The sequence below is a fragment of the Ictalurus punctatus genome, chromosome 23 (assembly GCF_001660625.3).
Source record: "Ictalurus punctatus breed USDA103 chromosome 23, Coco_2.0, whole genome shotgun sequence".
Lineage (NCBI taxonomy): Eukaryota > Metazoa > Chordata > Actinopteri > Siluriformes > Ictaluridae > Ictalurus > Ictalurus punctatus.
Window position 1 is genome coordinate 19836814 of NC_030438.2, and position 17185 is coordinate 19853998.

At 38.1% G+C, this 17185-nt stretch overlaps 3 protein-coding genes and 1 long non-coding RNA gene across 11 annotated transcripts; 3 read left to right on the plus strand and 1 right to left on the minus strand.

Annotated features, from left to right (window-relative positions):
* The first annotated feature begins 637 nt into the window (after positions 1–637).
* Positions 638–4663, plus strand: LOC108256273 (uncharacterized). Of its 4 annotated transcripts, none has more exons than XM_053674825.1 (9): positions 638–745; positions 1626–1997; positions 2359–2613; positions 2719–2736; positions 2888–2975; positions 3183–3237; positions 3374–3510; positions 3703–3810; positions 4001–4663. In XM_053674825.1, the coding sequence occupies exons 1-8, from the start codon at positions 709–711 to the stop codon at positions 3767–3769; spliced, it is 1029 nt and encodes a 342-aa protein (XP_053530800.1). In that variant the 5' UTR covers positions 638–708; the 3' UTR covers positions 3770–3810; positions 4001–4663. The 4 variants fall into 4 exon arrangements, with proteins under 4 accessions (XP_053530800.1, XP_053530801.1, XP_053530799.1 ...); XM_053674826.1 differs by having other exon boundaries at positions 3703–3801; XM_053674824.1 differs by having other exon boundaries at positions 3703–4663.
* A 196-nt stretch (positions 4664–4859) lies between these two features.
* On the plus strand, positions 4860–7956 carry LOC128628676 (uncharacterized). Of its 3 annotated transcripts, none has more exons than XM_053674829.1 (5): positions 4860–5343; positions 5815–6192; positions 6757–7011; positions 7115–7205; positions 7373–7956. In XM_053674829.1, the coding sequence occupies exons 1-5, from the start codon at positions 5307–5309 to the stop codon at positions 7545–7547; spliced, it is 936 nt and encodes a 311-aa protein (XP_053530804.1). In that variant the 5' UTR covers positions 4860–5306; the 3' UTR covers positions 7548–7956. The 3 variants fall into 3 exon arrangements, with proteins under 3 accessions (XP_053530804.1, XP_053530803.1, XP_053530805.1); XM_053674828.1 differs by having other exon boundaries at positions 4862–5343; positions 7349–7956; XM_053674830.1 differs by having other exon boundaries at positions 4866–5496; positions 7349–7956.
* Positions 7957–10521: 2565 nt separating this feature from the next.
* Positions 10522–14600, plus strand: LOC108256270 (myeloid cell surface antigen CD33). Of its 3 annotated transcripts, XR_001810262.3 has the most exons (6): positions 11832–12112; positions 13074–13160; positions 13273–13445; positions 13650–13904; positions 14017–14131; positions 14282–14600. XR_001810262.3 is itself a non-coding variant. In XM_017452937.3 (5 exons), the coding sequence occupies exons 1-5, from the start codon at positions 10537–10539 to the stop codon at positions 14397–14399; spliced, it is 948 nt and encodes a 315-aa protein (XP_017308426.1). In that variant the 5' UTR covers positions 10522–10536; the 3' UTR covers positions 14400–14600. The 3 variants fall into 3 exon arrangements, 2 of the variants coding, with proteins under 2 accessions (XP_017308426.1, XP_017308427.1); XM_017452937.3 differs by lacking the exon at positions 11832–12112 and adding an exon at positions 10522–10624 and having other exon boundaries at positions 13074–13445; XM_017452938.3 differs by lacking the exon at positions 11832–12112 and adding an exon at positions 10522–10624 and having other exon boundaries at positions 13074–13445; positions 14300–14600.
* A 544-nt stretch (positions 14601–15144) lies between these two features.
* On the minus strand, positions 15145–17170 carry LOC108256280 (uncharacterized). Its single transcript, XR_001810263.3, has 2 exons — positions 16666–17170; positions 15145–16194 (listed from the first exon to the last, which is right to left on the minus strand). It is a non-coding gene; the product is annotated as an uncharacterized LOC108256280 (long non-coding RNA).
* Between the last annotated feature and the right edge of the window lie 15 nt (positions 17171–17185).

The following is a 17185-nucleotide window of genomic DNA, read 5'->3' on the forward strand; positions in this document are numbered from 1 at the left end:
AAAAAAAAAAAAGGACCGGAAACTTAAATTAGGTTATTTGTGCCCCTGAATGACCCCCCCCCCCCCCCCCCCCCCCCCAAAGAATGTGTAAATCTGTGGTGTAAGTGGCACTTCAGCAAGCTTGAAACCGCAGGATAGGAACAGAGAGAGCAAGCGGAAGCAACTGAATAGTGAGAAAACACAAAAAGGATGCAGAATGAAGAAATGTGGTCATGAGAGAGAGAGAGAGAGAGAGAGAGAGAGAGAGAGAGTGTCAGTCAGTCCAAACACAGAGATGAAGCCGTCTCGTGTTGCTAATTCCACTGTCACTTCATCTCCATCAGCAGTAATGAATATCTCCATCTTGGAAAAACGACACCAAACCTGCCAAAAAAAAAGTGTTGTAAAAATGAATATGACGTTCTCATGCTCATTCTCACCAAGTACTAGCAGATAGCTTTAGCACAATGTTAGCAAAACAGCTCTCTGAGGGACCAGAGTAGATTCTCCACTGGCTTTATAATGATACTTGTATTAAATTAAATAGTTGTAATGGAGTGCATGTACCAATTAAAAATTGTGCATGATGCCTCCAGCTACATCCCCAAGTGTTGTAATCAATTTTTTTTTTGTTTTTTTTTTTGAGGAACTTCTTTCAGTTCTCACTTATAGTTACCAAATCACTGAGCAGAAACAAAGCTGCTGTGTGCAGTTCTTGGTGAAGAAGCGATGAAGACGCTGTACTTGTTCACGCTCACGCTGTCTGGTATGAAGAATATTTCACTCTTGGGTTTGAACTTTTTGCTGATTAATGTTGCAGTGTGTACCTTCAGTTACTGAATACTGTATTAAGTACTTTAAAATAATAATTAACTCTTCATTCGTTTCTGATCAAGAACTTGACTTAAGCTTCGTTAATGAAGATGCAATAAGAATTATTGTGGTGTTGTGACATTTCAAAACTTTAAATATCATCAGTGTACCTGTCTGGTGTATGAATAAGCACTTGGAACTGATATAAAATATTTTAGTGGGGTTCAAACCTCAAATCCACCGCCTCTCAGATACTTCTGAATTTTCCACTGAGGGCAGAATCATGCATTATGTTACACAAATAATGTAAAAAATAACTGTACATTGTGTAATGTATAATTATATAACATAGCAGATATGATTTATCGGGTGATAGGGGTCGACAGACCGGAAGTGTGTACACGTCACACTCACTACATTACGTACATGATGATAGGCTGTAATGAGAGGTTTATATTAATGCACATGTTCTAACACTCATTCACAGGGATTTGAACTCTAAGCCTAATAATTAACAGCTAATTGACTTTACTGTACCATGACAGGCTAAAGAGACCTTTTTTAGTTCCCTGACTCTTGAATTAAAATCTTAAAAGCCTGTTGTCCAATGAGCGTTAATCTTCTGCCTCATTAAAACAGCGACTACATGAACACCTAACACACACTAACTGATGCACAATGCCAAAGACCCTTAGTTTTGGAGCTGAGGAGTCAAAGGAGATTTTTACGCAGGTGGCATTGTTTACTGACAAGAGATTGAGTTTAAAGAGAGATTTGATTAAAATAAATAATTAAATAAAACTTCAATTGATTTTGCATCACATGTTTTGCAGGTGTTCTCACTCAGGTCAGTGATTATGGTGTGAACTATCCGGATAATCCGATCTGTGCTGTGAGAGGATTCAGTGTCTCCATTCCCTGTAGTTATTATTATCCAACATCAAATCCCAGTATTCAGGTGATACGAATGCTTTGGTGCTCATTGAACTCAAACACAGGAAGGTGTATAAACCCCCCGTATGTTTATAACAGCTCATCAATCACCACATCAGACTTTGAGTACGCTGGAGACGACAAATCAGACTGCACTTTGTTAATCCACAATGTACAGTTCAGTTATTCTGGAGAGTACAGATTCAGATTTATAACTGATAATCCCAGTGACAGATACACAGGTGATCCTGGACCGACTCTACAAGTTGCAGGTAATTTTTAATCATTAAAATAAAAATCCAAATTATTATTACATTTGTATACCTTACTTTCTTTACTGGATTATTCTGTAAATCTTGCAAATGTAGTATTCTTTTTGAATCAGGTCCAGTATTTATTTATTTGTTTGTTTGTTTGTTTAATTAATGAATCTACTTGTCTACTTAATATCCTGCTAGTCAATTATGATCAATGAATAAAGGCTTTAAGACAATAGATACATAAATTTGCACTCATATTAGTGAAGAATGATTGAGTATTGTTTGATACTTTATGACTTGACTGTATTATAATGATTAACACCCTCTCAGTCCCGAGTGACTGACGTGGAGTCTTTCCTGCTCTCTGAAAAAGATTTAAAGGTGTCACTAATCAGGCTCAGTGGAATCGGAACCCTTAAACAAGGAGACTCGTTAAATCTGACGTGTGATGTGAACTGCACACAAAGTTCCTCACAGTTTGTGTGGTCTAAGAACAACGAGCGCTTAAATACATCAGGACGCGTTCTTCACTTTCCTGCTGTAACCGTGAGGGATTCTGGGAATTACACCTGCACTTGGAAAACCAACAGGGCGTCAGGATCTGAAACGATCAGCCTTCTCGTCGAGGGTGGGTCCATCTGCTCACATCACTCCTGAATGTCTCGAATGATTACTGAAGGAAATAAAGTTAAATATTCACATGTAAATTCAATATTGTTTTTTTCTTTAACAGGTGAAAACCCTGAAAGAGGTGGGTCCATCTGCTCACAACACTCCTGAAGTTTAAATATCAGACTGTCTCTACTGTTTTCTAAAGAAAAATGTATCATGACGAGCTCTTACACTCCTGTAGAAAGTGACGTGTTTAGTTACATACTGTTGACGTCTTTTCTTTTTTGAAGATTTTGCTCAATGGCACATCTGGATCATTGTTCTGGTGATTGTTGCTGTGATTTTGGTGATTGTGGCAGCTGTGATTAACCACGGGAGGTGAGACTTTACATACGTGACTAAACTGAGATCAAATTATTGGTGATTTGATGGACTTCAATATTTACTATCATTGCTATGATGGACAAATCAAAATATTGTTAACCCCAACCCTACATTCCATTTGGGAAAAAGCTGCCGCGGTGGACAGGACACTGTATATTCTAAAAGCCGTACCTGTGAACTGTGTGTTTCTGCTTCCGTTAGGAAGAGAGTAGAAGCTGAAGAAGAAAACAGTGGGAAAGGCGCAGAGAAAGCACAGGTATGACCTTTAAAAAGAAATCACAAACTCAGCACTGGACAGTTTAGGGTTTTCCGAGTTCTAGCACAGCGATAACGTGAGCGTGAACACAGGAACACTTTAGAAGCGGTGGTGATAATTGTACTTCTTATTTTAGCAGGTTGGAGAAAACACACATGATAAACCGACAAAGCCACAAATAAACAACGTTCCTCAACTGGATGATGAAACGTTGCACACGGAGGAAGTGACTTATGCGACTGTGTTTGTCAAAGACAAGAAACTTGAGCAAGGGTACGAGCTAGTGCAGTCACATACTAATCACCTAACACATATGATTCAGTATCAGATGTTACGGAAAACTGTGATAGAGTGGATTCAGATGAATGGAGAATTGTAAAAGTTCACAAGTCACAATGCTGTTAAATATGATATTTAACACTTCATAACAATTAACACGTGTGTGTCCTGTGGCTTGGGTTTCAGACGTGTCCACACTGAACGACAGGAGGAGGATGACAGTGTTATCTACAGCACTGTCAAAAACACCTGATCACATTTGTACATCTCATTCAACCAGACACCGTGAGGCCTGTAAATATTCCCCTTGTGGGACTTAAAATAAAATGTGTGTCATTTTAGGGCTTATTAATGTCATATAAAGTGTCCAGCTGTTTGCTTTAAACGTACACTTGGATAGGAGATTGCCTTTACAACTGAATTTGTTTTAATAATCACTCAAGCTAATTTTTTCCTTTAATAATTGTGTTGTTTTGGGAAACAGACTTTCGGTAAGCGCTTTATCCTGGTCAGGCTCCTGGTGGATCCAGAGTCTATCCTGGGAATACTGGGAGCAAAGCTGGAATAAATTCACCCTGGATCTGACGGCAGTCCATTGCAGGGCACCGTGTACACACGCATTCACACACGCATTCACACACGCATTCACACACGCATTCACACACGCATTCACACACGCATTCACACACGCATTCACACACGCATTCACACCTAGGAGAAATTTAACGTAGCCTGTCTATCTACAGACATGTTTTTCAGAAAGTGGGAGGAAACTGGAGAACCTTGAGGAAACCCACGCTAACACAGTGAAGATTATGCTGCCTTTTCTCCCTAAAGAATGATAAATTCTGATGCTCTGTAACCGTTAATGTAAATGCTTTCCTAAAACACAAAAATCCACCATATCTTTAAGTTAAAATGTTTCTTTTTATTTATTTTAACCACAGTACAGGTGTAATCTTGTGTTGTTGTTTTTTGTCGTATAGAGAAAATCGTAAATGTTACTAGTTCTATTTTTTTTTTTTAATTGTGGAATTCTGCATGAAAACCTTTTTTTGTTTTTTTTAAAAATTTGCTTCTCAGACAACAGCTATAATATGGAGTGTATCGTATTGTCAGAAATACATAAACATATCTTATAAATCAATATATCTTTCAACAGGTGTCTTTTTTTCCAAACGGTTCTTTTAGTTTCACGTACTATTGACATGAATGCGATTACTTCTGAGCTGTAGTCACGCACTGTGTTTATCACAGGAAAAACAAAACCACAGCTCTGTTTACGACACTGTTCATTTGTAAAACACCCAACTGAACACTGTACTTCCATATTTGGTTAAAATCTGTTCACACATACCAACTGCACCATGATAGATCAGGCTGATCCTTCAAATCTGACCCACTCGAGATATTCAACCCCAAAGACATGGCTTCTCCATGCGGGGGTGTCCCGTCCCATCCACCGCTGGCTATATCACGTGACATCAACAGTAACAAGTGTGTTTTAGAGAGGATTGATTAAACCCACTCATCTTACCAGTCATTTCCCCCTCATTACCTCATCTCGCTCACCTGGGTGGGTTTTGACACTGGTTTTACCTGCCAGACACATTACTGGAAGTGCGTGTTTACTTCTTCTTTTGGACATTTTTTAGGAACAACATTTAGCTCTCACTTCTCATTTATTCATCACTGAGCAAAGCATAGCAGCACACACACACACACACACACACACACACTCCGACACACACACGAAGCTGCCCGTGTGGATCACCTGCTGAGCGGTAAAAATGCTGTACCTGGTGGTGATTCTGCTCTCTGTGTCAGGTATGAAATAAACTGTTCAGTGTTCAGTTCTTAGCGTTTTGCTGGCACCAGGACATGGACAGATTCTTTCATTTTCATTTGTAAGGAATAAACCAATGTGTGTGGTGTTGTAAAGAAAAAAAGCTCTGATATTGGAGACTCCTTCATTAAAAGGTAAATAAATGTTAAGTAAATGTCACCATATCAATGATTACACACGTTTTTAATGCATTTCTGTGGAATATCTGCTGTACCATGTGACACCGTGTCCTGGTGTCTCACAATCACTGTTACGCTCATCAACTATTCGAGAGAGCTTACAGAGATGTTTTATATGAATCTTTACGCTCTCTTTTGAAAGACTAAAACATCTTTGATATACAAGCAGAATTTTGTAGTGGAGGAAAACAATCATTTAAAACAAAACTGACATTTTATCATTTTGTTTAGTCTTTAATGTTTCACAAATTTTTCGGCACACTTGTTTTGCAGGAGTTCTCGCTCCCTATGATTTGGGTGTGAACTATCCGGATAATCCGATCTGTGCTGTGAGAGGATTCAGTGTCTCCATTCCCTGTACTTATTATTATTATTATTATCCAACATCAAATCCCAGTATTCAGGTGATACAAAAGCTTTGGTGCTCAATGAACTCAAACACAGACATATGTATGAACCCCCCGTATGTTTATAACAGCTCATCAATCACCACATCAGACTTTGAGTACGCTGGAGACGACAAATCAAACTGCACTTTGTTAATCCACAATGTACAGTTCAGTTATTCTGGAGAGTACAGATTCAGATTTATAACTGATCAGACTGGTGGAAGATGGACAGGTGTACCTGGACCGACTCTACAAGTTGCAGGTAAATTATAATAATGAATGCTTCAGGAATAAATGTATATTTCTGCAAAGGCGAGATTCTCTTCTTGAGATTACAGTTGCATCAACAATCTGAGTTAAATAATTTAATCATGAATTAAAAGCGAATACAGGATTAACTTTTAATTAATTCCCAAACAACTGACTTAACTGATTCAAGAACACGTTATTAAAAACTGAGAGAAACAATAAGAAACAAATATATTTATGTATTCTGTTCACACACATTATTGCTATATTTCATTTAGGTGTACGCACACACTGTGTTAATTATTGAGTGTTTGAATGACTATCACATGATATTGACTCAGATTCCCCTCTGTACGTTATGCATTATCATCTCTACGGCGTTCTCTCAGTGAGAACACAGTTTGGACAAATTTTGTTGTGAAATATGAATCTGATTATTTAGAACGATCAGAAAAAAATAACTACTTTTGTTGGACTCAGATTTGAAGTCTCAACTGTACTGCGACTGTATTATAATGATTAACACCCTCTCAGTCCTGAGTGACTGACGTGGAGTCTTTCCTGCTCTCTGAAAAAGATTTAAAGGTGTCACTAATCAGGCTCAGTGGAATCGGAACCCTTAAACAAGGAGACTCGTTAAATCTGACGTGTGATGTGAACTGCACACAAAGTTCCTCACAGTTTGTGTGGTCTAAGAACAACGAGCGCTTAAATACATCAGGACCCGTTCTTCACTTTCCTGCTGTAACCGTGAGGGATTCTGGGAGTTACACCTGCACTTGGAAAACCAACAGGGCGTCAGGATCTGAAACGATCAGCCTTCTCGTCGAGGGTGGGTCCATCTGCTCATAACACTCCTGAATGTCTCGAATGATTACTGAAGGAAATAAAGTGACTTGTGTTCATGGTAAATAATGTAGCTTCCTCTTCAACAGGTGAAAATCAGTGGACAATCTGGATCATTGTTTTGGTGATAGCTGGAGTGATTTTCATTTCAGTGACTGGAGCTGTGATTTACAACAGGAGGTAAAACTCTTTTTTTTTTTTTTATACAATACAATCTGTACAGTCTAAAACACTCACAATCTGCTGGTGAAGCCAACGTCTCGCTCACAGGCTGTAATGCCAAACAGTTAAAAACAGCATTTAACATGTATTCTCTGGTCCAGAAACAGGTTTCTGTGTGACTGCAGGTTCCTCCACACTGGGCAGAAGAAGGAGGACGACTCTACTATCTTCGCTAATGTACAGCAGCAGAAGAAAGAGTCTATCTATGAAAATGTACAGCAGCAGAAAGAGGACACTTCTAATATCTATGAAAATGTACAGCAGCAGAAGGACAGTTTTGCTGTCTATGCCAATGTGTAGTAACGTAGAGCTGATCACAGTTTCACACCTCATTAACCCTATTCATGTCTTCTAAAAATAAATAAATAAATAAATAAAATCTAACAATATACAGAACACACACTTGCTGTGTATTGTGTTTGAACTGAATTTTATAACGTCATGAACGAAGTATGGTTAAGAAGTTTATGTGCTGCTGATATGTATCTACTATGTAAGGAATAAAATATTCTGAGGCGTGCTTTTATAGGAAAATAATCAGTGCCAGGGTGGCGTGATGTTCTCAACGCAAAGCAGAAATTAAACTCAATTTAATCCTAACTCAGTTATCTGGAAGGTGTATTGGTGTCTTTTTGGAACGCTTTAAAATGCTTTACGTGGAAAACAAAAGCTTAACGTTGTTTAATGTGCAAAAATAAAATCATTGATTCCGGAAGCCCTAAGCGGCCATGCATTGTTTATTTTTTGTGCTGTTTTCTCGTGATCTCGACTTCATTTAAATTGTTTTCTCGTGATCTCCACATAACAAAAGCTGGGGGGGTGGGGGGGGGGGGGGGGTTGTCAGTCAGTGGGTGAACACTTCAGACAGTCAGGTAAATTTAAATCTACTGGTAAATTTTTCACAGTTTCTTGTAATTGAGTAATCTTATTTTTTTTCCTATTTTAAAAATGACAGTCTTTAAGCCACTGAGACACCGTCGGTGGTCTGGAGGATTTCCAAAGGAGCAACAGACGTCTCCTGGTTATTAAAGATGTAAAGGCCGGAGTATCTAACTGCTTTGTGTTGTACTGAGATAAATCTAACGGCACCCCAAACATTGCTATACCAGGGCAAATATCAATTTTAATTTTAAGAATTGCAGACGTGGTGATAAACTAGTTAGATCAGAATGTATGTAGCATTGGACAGAGGGAAAACATATGGTTTAAAGGTTAAGGAGAGTAGTGGCATCTGTCACAAGCTGTTTCTTTATGAAGGGTTTCTATAGAGCCGAATGATCAGGTTTCATAATGCTTTGGTGTAAGGTCGCAGGCCACCACGGCCCGGCCCACCACCAGAGGGAGACGGAGAGCTGCCTCTTGGTAATTAGTGGTAACCGGCTCCACCTGTGACTGGCCTAATTAAGGGCTGCTTACAAGCTGTCAGGTTGTTCAGACGCGCAGTCTTGAGTTCTCCCTGGGTTGTTTTTTTATTTTATAAATAAATAAATAAATATATATATATATATATATATATATATATATATATATATATATATATATATATATATATATATATTAAATGTTTAAAAATTATTTATTTATTTTAAAATTAATTTTAAAAATAAATATATAAACTAAATTATTAATATATTTAATTTATTTTTAATTCAATTTTATTTATTAATATATTTATTTATGAATAAAATTTATAAATATATTTTTATTTAATTTTAGTTATTTATTTTAAGCGCTGTAATCTAGTCCTTTCTTCTGAGCTGTGTTGGCCCTGCCTCACCTTGTCAACCTAGCCACTCTCTCAAAGCTTCAGGTTCCTTATCTCGGGGGGGGGGACGGACCTTTTAGTTTCTTGGTTAGTTCTCTGTAAAGAGCAGTTACAGGTTTCCCTGCTGGTCTTAAGTTAATGCTTTTAGTTTCTCCTTTGTTCCTGTTCTTGCTAACTCATGCATTTCTTCATTTTGATTTCAGTCCTCCTCGTGGTGCACTGGTAATGTGCAAGCTTTATAACCCAGAGGTTGTGATTTTTTTTAAAAATCTGTTTTCGAGTGATGTTTGATTTGTGTATTTTAGAAGAGTCCTTTTTCAGTTTGTGACTGTTCTAAATAAGCAGTGCAGAGTGTGTTGGCCTGAGCTTATCTATTTGCTGTTTTGGAGGTTTCTGTTCATCGTTCTTATCTGCACTGCACTCACTCTTCTGTCACGTGAGTGTTACATGTGGCTCACACATTTTGCCCAGGTTTCCTGTATACTGAGGTTGAGTTCAGTGCAGGGTGATGAGCTCACACATGGACAAGTGTAAATGCCTTCGTATGTTTAACAGTTCATCAAACACCAACGCCAGTGCACAGTTCAGTTATTCTGGAGAGTACAGTTTCAGATTTATAACTGATGTGGGTGGTACCTGATACGCAGGTGATCTGGGAGTAATTTTTAATATTGATCACATAATGTCCTTTCCAAACCTACAGGAATAAATGTATAGTTTTGCAAAGGCAAGATTCTCTTCTTGAACCTACAGTTGCATCAAAAATTCTGAGGTAAATGTAGTTAAATCATTTCATCATTAAAGGTGCAGTAAGGGTAACAGTTGGGTGGGTTTGACATTTGAATGATTCCCACCAATGTTTGTGAAGCACCACCTCAGGATCTCCAGTGGTCTGTGGAGTGTGTATAAAATTACTGACAGGAAGTATTCCAGCCTGGAAATCAGTTTTCCAAACAGGTTTTCTCAGCCTCTTAATGGGCCGTGCCTTAAACCGTTATATTTTACCATGTTTTACAGATCTTCCAGGTTATTTGTACAAGTAACAAACATCTACTATAACACCTTTTAATCGAAAGCTAATACAGGAATCAAAAATACATTCTTTAAAGCTGATTAAAAAAAGCTTTAGAAAAAAAACAATAGAAAATACACCCGTTATTGTTGTATTTCTTTCAGGTGTACTCTCAGTGTTAATTATTGACCTCTTTTAAAGACCATCATGTGATATTGATGCATTACCATCTCTAATGCAGAGATGGGGAACAATCTAATGCCCATGCTTTTGGAAGGGGGTGTCCAAGTGGATCGTATGTGATGGTCAAGTGTTCACATACTTTGACTATGCAGTGTATTTCTGAATCAAAGTGCGCGTGCAAAAGACGGTGCACGAGGCCTCTGACCATCTTCCTGTCTTAAGGGGTTGACGCGTATGGTGTCTGAGTTTGTAGCTATATTGGGTATGTTCTTTTAATCCAGGAAGTACTCTAAATTCTCACACTATGACCGAGTCAGTAAACTCAGTATATGAACACGCCAAACACTGAGAGTGAGGTTCTTCCTGAAGAAGAGATGAAGACGCTGCACTTGTCTGTGATTCTGCTCACGCTGTCCGGTATGAAACATCCTCTCACTCTTACACACTATTATTGTTCAGAGTTTGAACTGTTTTCTGATTGATGTAGCCGTGTGTACGCTCAGTTACTGATTATACACTTTATACTGTTTAATATTAGTGGACATTTGATTTTGATTTCTAATGGTGACGTTTAAGTAAGTTTCAGTAATAAGAAACAGAAAATCTTTAGTAATTAACTATAATCATTACAGTTGCTCAGGTTCTGGATTCTCAGTGCACTATTAAGGTCGAGACTCAGTTAGATTTGATTAGTATTGTGTTTTTAAAAGTGGACTCTCACTGAGCAGCTTTACAGAAATATAAACACTCAAGATATAAATTTGAAATGTATAAATTTATCCCTAATGAGCAAGCCCCATGTGACGATTGCAAGAAAACTGAGACGACAGGAAAAAACCTTGAGAGGAACTAGACTCATAAGGAACCCCGTCTCCTTCTGGGTGACTCCAGATTATAGATTATAGTGTGATTATAGATTAAAAACAGATAACACAAGCGCGCACACTAGTGTATGTGATTGTGCCTGCGATGGATTGACACCCTGTCCAGGGGGTACCCCACCTTGTGCCCCATGCTCCCGGGGTTCCCCCGTGACCCTGAAGGAAGGATCAGCGGTATAGAAGATGGATGGATATTAAGATATTTTATAAGGAGTCATATTTGTCAGGTTTTGCTTCTTCTGAAAGGTCTTTTTAATGGCAGTAAAATCATGCTATAAGCTAAAAGAATCATTGAAACTAGAATTGTGTTGAAGCAGCATTTGAAGAAACTTAAACGTCGCTGCTTCCGAGATATAGCTTTTCAAAGAGTGCAGAGAGACACATAGATAGGATAAAGAGATGGGTTGAACAGTTTGAAAAAATATTAATGGATAAATGACTCCATCTGTCAGGACTACATTACCCATCAGCCCCATGTACATCACGAGATCATGCACACATGAGTCACATTAAGGTCTAATGGTCACATAAAGATCCTCAACTTCTATAAGTAAATAAATGAGCTTAGGTCACAACAACTACAAACAAACACAAAACAAATTTCAAGATGTAGTCGGTCTTTCCAAAAAGTAAACCACAGTTAGAAACCAAACTTCCCCAATCATTGAGAGTGATTATAAACACCTGGCTGCTAAAAATGCACATGATTAGTATATTAATTAACCAAAAAGTGTGACCTATAAAAGCAGAGCTTTTGGCAGTTTGGTGTTCTAGAGAACTCGGGTGTGTGTCTGCTTCATGAGAAGAAGAAAGGACATCAGCCTTGACCTCAGAGAAGCAATTGTTGCCACTCATTAATCTGGGAAGGGTCATAAGGCCATCTCCAAACAAGTTAAAATTCTCCATTCTACAGTGAGAAGGATTGTTCACAAACGGAGAGCCTTCAAGGCAGTTAGCAATCTTCTCAGGAGTTGGTGTACAAATGAATCCAGTCCAAAGACAAGCCCCAGCGATACAGGCCTCTGTAAGCACATCAAATGTTTATGTTCATGACCGCGCAATCGGAGAAACATCGAACAAGTATGGCTATCGTGGGAGGGTGGGTAGGGAAAAACCCTTCTCTCCAAAAAGAATATGGAGCATGACTTTTTGTAAAGTTTGCAAAACTGCATTGTGGTCTGAACAAACCATAAATGTTGTGGAACGATATCCTTTGGTCTGATGAGACCATGCTGGAAATGTTTGGCAAAAAACAAACACCGCATATTACCACAAACGCCTGATCCGAACTGTCACGGTGGAGGGGTGAATATTTGGGTTTGTTTTTCAGCCACAGGAGCTGGGAAACTTGCAGTCATTGAGACAACAATAAACTCCACTTTATATCAGAATATTCTTGAGACAAATGCGAGGCCATCTGTCCAGCAGCTTCATCCGGGCCAAAATTGGCACAGGACACGAGCAAATCATCATCTGAATGGCTAAAGAAGACAAAAATCAGGTCAAAGTCCAGACCTCAACCTCACTGAGATACTGTGGTGGGATTTTAAGAGAGCTGTGCATAAACAAATGCTCTCAAACATCAGTGAACTGAAGCAACGTTGTGGGGGTTTCCTCCGGGTACTCCGGTTTCGTCCAAAGACATGAATGGTAGCCTGATTGGCATGTCCAACACAGTTCATACACATAGTGTGTGAATGTGTATGTGATTGTGCCCTGCGATGGATTGGCACTCTATCCAGGGTGTACCCCGCCTTGTGCCTCCTGGTTCCCTGTGACCCTGAAGGATAAGCGGTGTAGAAGATGGATAGACATTTTAAAATCTGTTGGTTTTTTTTTCCACCTGAGGCTATTTGTTTGTTTCATTTTTTTTTTCATTATTATTATTATTATTATTATTATTATTATTATTATTATTATTATTATTTAGAGACAACATATAACTTTATCAATCTTCTTTATTCTTCATTTATTTCTCTACACAGGTGTTCTCACTCAGATCAGCGGTGACAGTGTGAAATATCCGGATAATCCAATCTGTGCTGTGAGAGGATTCAGTGTCTCCATTCCCTGTAGTTATTTTTATACAACATCAAATCCCAATATTCAGGTGACACAAATGCTTTGGTGCTCATTGAGCACAAACCCGGGATGGTGTCATGACCCCCCGTATGTTTATGACAGCTCATCAATCACCACATCAGACTTTGAGTACGCTGGAGACGACAAATCAGACTGCACTTTGTTAATCCACAATGTACAGTTCAGTTATTCTGGAGAGTACAGATTCAGATTTATAACTAATGACCCCAAAATCAGATACACAGGTCTTCCTGGAGCGATTCTACAAGTTTCAGGTAAAATATAAATTTTTTTCCTATAATTAATTCCTTATCAATAAATTATAGTGTTGCAGATATCTTTCTTGCTGTGAACTTGTTGCCAAGATCAGCTTTAATTTATTTAAAAAATGTTGATGTTTATTATTCAATAACTAGATTTTTATCTGTGTGAGAAATCCTGAGTGACTGACGTGGAGTCTTTCCTGCTCTCTGAAAAAGATTTAAAGGTGTCACTAATCAGGCTCAGTGGAATCGGAACCCTTAAACAAGGAGACTCGTTAAATCTGACGTGTGATGTGAACTGCACACAAAGTTCCTCACAGTTTGTGTGGTCTAAGAACAACGAGCGCTTAAATACATCAGGACCCGTTCTTCACTTTCCTGCTGTAACCGTGAGGGATTCTGGGAATTACACCTGCACTTGGAAAACCAACATGACGTCAGGATCTGAAACGATCAGCCTTCTCGTCGAGGGTGGGTCCATCTGCTCATAACACTCCTGAATGTCTCGAATGATTACTGAAGGAAATAAAGTGACTTGTGTTCACTTAAATATTCACATGTTAAATAATGTTGTTTTTAACAGATGACAACACTGAAAATCCTGAAGGTTGGCCCATCTGGATGATTGCTTCACTGACAGTTGGAGTGAGTGTCGTCATCATCACACTCATCGTAGGAGCTGTGATTTTCAACAGGAGGTAAAATACGTGTTTTTATATAATACAATCTGTACAGTCTAAATAACTCTCACTTAAAGCCTATGATTTTGACATGTCACAAATTGCAATGCTAAACTGTTCATTTAACAATTAACAGCAAATAACGTGTAGTTTGTGCCTCATAAACAGGTGTGTGTGTGAATGCAGGAGTGTCCATACTGAGAAGCAGAAGAAGGATGTGACTAATATCTACGCTAATGTCCGGCAGAAGGAGGACGATTCTGATATCTACGCTAATGTACAATAGCAACGAGCTGATCACAGGTTCACACCTCATGCTCAGCTTAAAGGCTTCTTCTTACGAGTTTCCTCTGTGCACTGAAACAGAAGGTTAAACAGCATACACTTCCTGTGTAGTGCATTTGAGCTTACTTTCATGATGTACAGCTTGGCAATTTATTACATTTATTGTCATTACAGTCGTGGAACAATTGTTTTTTTTAAAGTTGGTTTGGAAACAAGTCTTGATTTCTATATGATTCTGTCATTTTCTAGAATTTACTCCAACTATTTAACATTCGAAGAGGTCCTGATTCAGGATCATTTACTGCTTTTTATGATCTTCTGCATGTAAATGAGTAGTAGTCTCTCCTCCTTTCTCCTGTAAGCAGTGCTTGAACTGAGCTGCTACTCACCAGGATGCTTTTACACTGAAGTGTTCGGAAAGAAACCAGCCATAAGTACATCACATTTATACTGCGTTCGATTAGTACTTGTGCTGTATAATTTTAATACAACTGATACACAAATGAAGCCTGAAGCAGAAACCCACACACACTTGTCTGTATACAGGACACTTTCAGTCTCTGTGTTAAACCACATCTTTTACAGTTACTTCCTCTGCTGGGGTTGCTAAGGCCTCAGACGTGTTTCACACTGAAGTTCTAGATCAATAAAATTGTGTCCAAGTTCTAAAGCACATGATTTTTCTTCTTTCTTTATTCGGAAGGATGATTGTTAAAACACGGTAATGAATTCACATCCAGAGCAGCCTGATTAAACAGATGCTTTATTACAACAGCTCAGGCAATGAAGAGAAAATGAAAACTTCAGGATTCCACCACTAGATGGCGATATTGTTCTTCGCAGGAAACCTCAACACATTATGAACATGTATATGAAGATATGAACTTTTACACTCGACCTTTTATACATTTATTTTCTGAAAGAATCAAACTAGAGAGTTGAGAATCTGGTGCTAAAAACCCCAAAACAATTTCATCTACATTATTCAAACCATAGCAGGGAAATACATGAACATAGCAGTGTGCATGATCATTATCATCACTGTCACTGTGTTAATTAATAAAGTAAAACAATCTAAAAATGAATAACAGCTTAAAAATATAGGAAGGAAACTATATAGCATATATGTTACAGCACATATGTTATCTTATACATAAAAAGTCAAACCACAACATTTCCCCATTATGATTAAAATAGGTTTTTGTTAGAATAAATAAAATGAAGTACTCTACTAACATAAGGATGTAAACAATCATTTACATTTACATTCATTTGCCAGACACTTTTTTGTGTGATGGGATTTTATATAATTAAAGATTTCCTGCATTAAATGCTAATAATCATCATCAGAATCAGAGAATCTTGTTTCTAAATAATGGATAATAATCAGGATTTCTCACACAGATAGAAATCTAGTTATTGAATTATAAACATCAACTAAATGACATTTAAAAAAAATAAATTAAATTTACTTTCATGGTTCACAAAGAGAAAGATGTCCACAAAATTATTTAATGTATTTCTATAAGGGAGGAAAGTAAATTATGAAGATAAGGAATAATTTGGATTATTATTTTAATTATTAAAATTTACCTGCAACTTGTAGAAGCACTCCAGGTTTACACAAAGCATTTGTGTCACCTGAGTACTGGGTTTTGATGGTGAATAATAATAATAATAATAATAATAATAATAATAATAATAATAAGTACAGGGAATGGAGACACTGAATCCTCTCACAGCACAGATCGGATTATCCGGAAAGTTCACACCCAAATCACTGGAAGCGAGAACTCCTGCAAAACAAGTGTGCCGAAAAATTTGTGAAACATTAAAGACTAAACAAAATGATAAAATGTCAGTTTTGTTTTAAATGATTGTTTTCCTCCACTACAAAATTCTGCTTGTATATCAAAGATGTTTTAGTCTTTCAAAAGAGAGCGTAAAGATTCATATAAAACATCTCTGTAAGCTCTCTCGAATAGTTGATGAGCGTAACAGTGATTGTGAGACACCAGGACACGGTGTCACATGGTACAGCAGATACTCCACAGAAATGCATTAAAAACGTGTGTAATCATTGATATGGTGACATTTACTTAACATTTATTTACCTTTTAATGAAGGAGTCTCCAATATCAGAGCTTTTTTTCTTTACAACACCACACACATTGGTTTATTCCTTACAAATGAAAATGAAAGAATCTGTCCATGTCCTGGTGCCAGCAAAACGCTAAGAACTGAACACTGAACAGTTTATTTCATACCTGACACAGAGACCAGAATCACCACCAGGTACAGCATTTTTACCACTCTGGTTCAGCAGGTGATCCACACGGGCAGCTTCGTGTGTGTGTCGGAGTGTGTGTGTGTGTGTGTGTGTGTGCTGCTATGCTTTGCTCAGTGATGAATAAATGAGAAGTGAGAGCTAAATGTTGTTCCTAAAAAATGTCCAAAAGAAGAAGTAAACACGCACTTCCAGTAATGTGTCTGGCAGGTAAAACCAGTGTCAAAACCCACCCAGGTGAGCGAGATGAGGTAATGAGGGGGAAATGACTGGTAAGATGAGTGGGTTTAATCAATCCTCTCTAAAACACACTTGTTACTGTTGATGTCACGTGATATAGCCAGCGGTGGATGGGACGGGACACCCCCGCATGGAGAAGCCATGTCTTTGGGGTTGAATATCTCGAGTGGGTCAGATTTGAAGGATCAGCCTGATCTATCATGGTGCAGTTGGTATGTGTGAACAGATTTTAACCAAATATGGAAGTACAGTGTTCAGTT